We start from the raw sequence: 1,301 nt of genomic DNA on the forward strand, positions 1-1,301 counted from the left end.
GGAGTTACTGACAGAAACATGATCAAACAGACATACATACTGACGCAGAGATAGATTTTGTGCCTATATTTGAATGTGCTTGTGAGTGTATTTATATGTGTGTGTGTTCGTGTCAACGTGTTTTTGCTTCTGTTTCCCTTAACAATACATTAACATGTCTCTCGTTTCAGTAATGGCGGCCATTAAGGAGGGTGCCGACTTGAATTTTATCATAGGCAATGGAGTGTCTCTACTGCATAAGGTAAGAGATGTTACTTCATGTATTTACCTTTCTGAAGCCATAGACAGCTTTTTGGCTAGGTGTTGTGTCATTCTCTGTTATCAGGAAGGAATCGTCGTGTTATTGACTCAGTTGTTGATATAATGATGTCCCTACTATTGTTGTTGTTGTTGTTGTTTCTCTGTTATCAGGAAGGAATCGTCGTGTTATTGACTCAGTTGTTGATATAATGATGTCCCTACTATTGTTGTTGTTGTTGTTATCATTATTATTCTTGTTTTTGTTGTTGTTTTGTTATTGATGCATTGTTAATATTGGCGAGTTTGTTGTTGTCATCGTTGCAATATCCTTTTTGTTTTGGAGTTGATGGTGTTTTAGCTATTGTGTTGCAGTTATTGTTGTAGATGTCCTTACCGTTAATTCTGCTTCTGTTGTTTTGATGATGATGATGATGATGATGATGATGATGATGATGATGATGATGATGAACACCTTGCTACTTTCATCAGCACAATCCCCTCCCTCTTACTACGTGACCATAATGATACGCGTACGTTTATCTCTAGGCCTGTGTAGAAGGTTCCCCTCAGATGGTAGAGTTGTTGCTAAAGGGCGGGGCCAACGTGAACTGTCAAGACGATGATTGGTGGACTCCACTGCACGCCGCTTGTTACCAAGACAACGTGGAAACTGTGCAGCTATTGCTTCAGGTATGTTTTAAATGCGTAAAATAAATTTAACTGTTTACGCGTAATTATTCTTTCAGTGGGTTTGTTGCTGTTGATGTTGTTTGTTTTGCTGTTTGGTTTGTTTGTTGTTGGTTTTCTTGTTGTTGTTGTAGTAGTTTTGTTGGGTTTTTTGGGAGGGTTGTTGTTGTTTAACATTTTGTTGTTGTTTGGTTTGGTCTTTTTCTCCTTAGTTTTTTTTTTATTTAGGTGGGTTTTGTACTCCAATTAAAACAATGCAGATCATTTAGGGGTGAACTACTTTGACCTAACCTGTCGAGGCCATTCCGGGGTGAGAAGAAGACAATATTCCACCAAGAAGACCGAGCGAGAAACTTTATAAAATCCGCCCCCCC

General features: G+C 38.7%; 1 protein-coding gene across 1 annotated transcript in view; it reads left to right on the forward strand.

The window, feature by feature from the left end:
* Positions 1-1,301, forward strand: part of LOC106012993 (unconventional myosin-XVI) — a gene marked incomplete at its 3' end in the record, with an annotated part of 12,086 nt that overhangs the window by 3,409 nt on the left and 7,376 nt on the right. Inside the window, 2 exon segments of the mRNA XM_013087540.2 lie at positions 171-241; positions 787-930. Of these exon segments, the coding sequence (XP_012942994.1) occupies positions 171-241; positions 787-930 (215 nt within the window).

This window comes from Aplysia californica, unplaced genomic scaffold (genome assembly GCF_000002075.1).
Source record: "Aplysia californica isolate F4 #8 unplaced genomic scaffold, AplCal3.0 scaffold00600, whole genome shotgun sequence".
Taxonomy (NCBI): Eukaryota; Metazoa; Mollusca; class Gastropoda; order Aplysiida; family Aplysiidae; genus Aplysia; species Aplysia californica.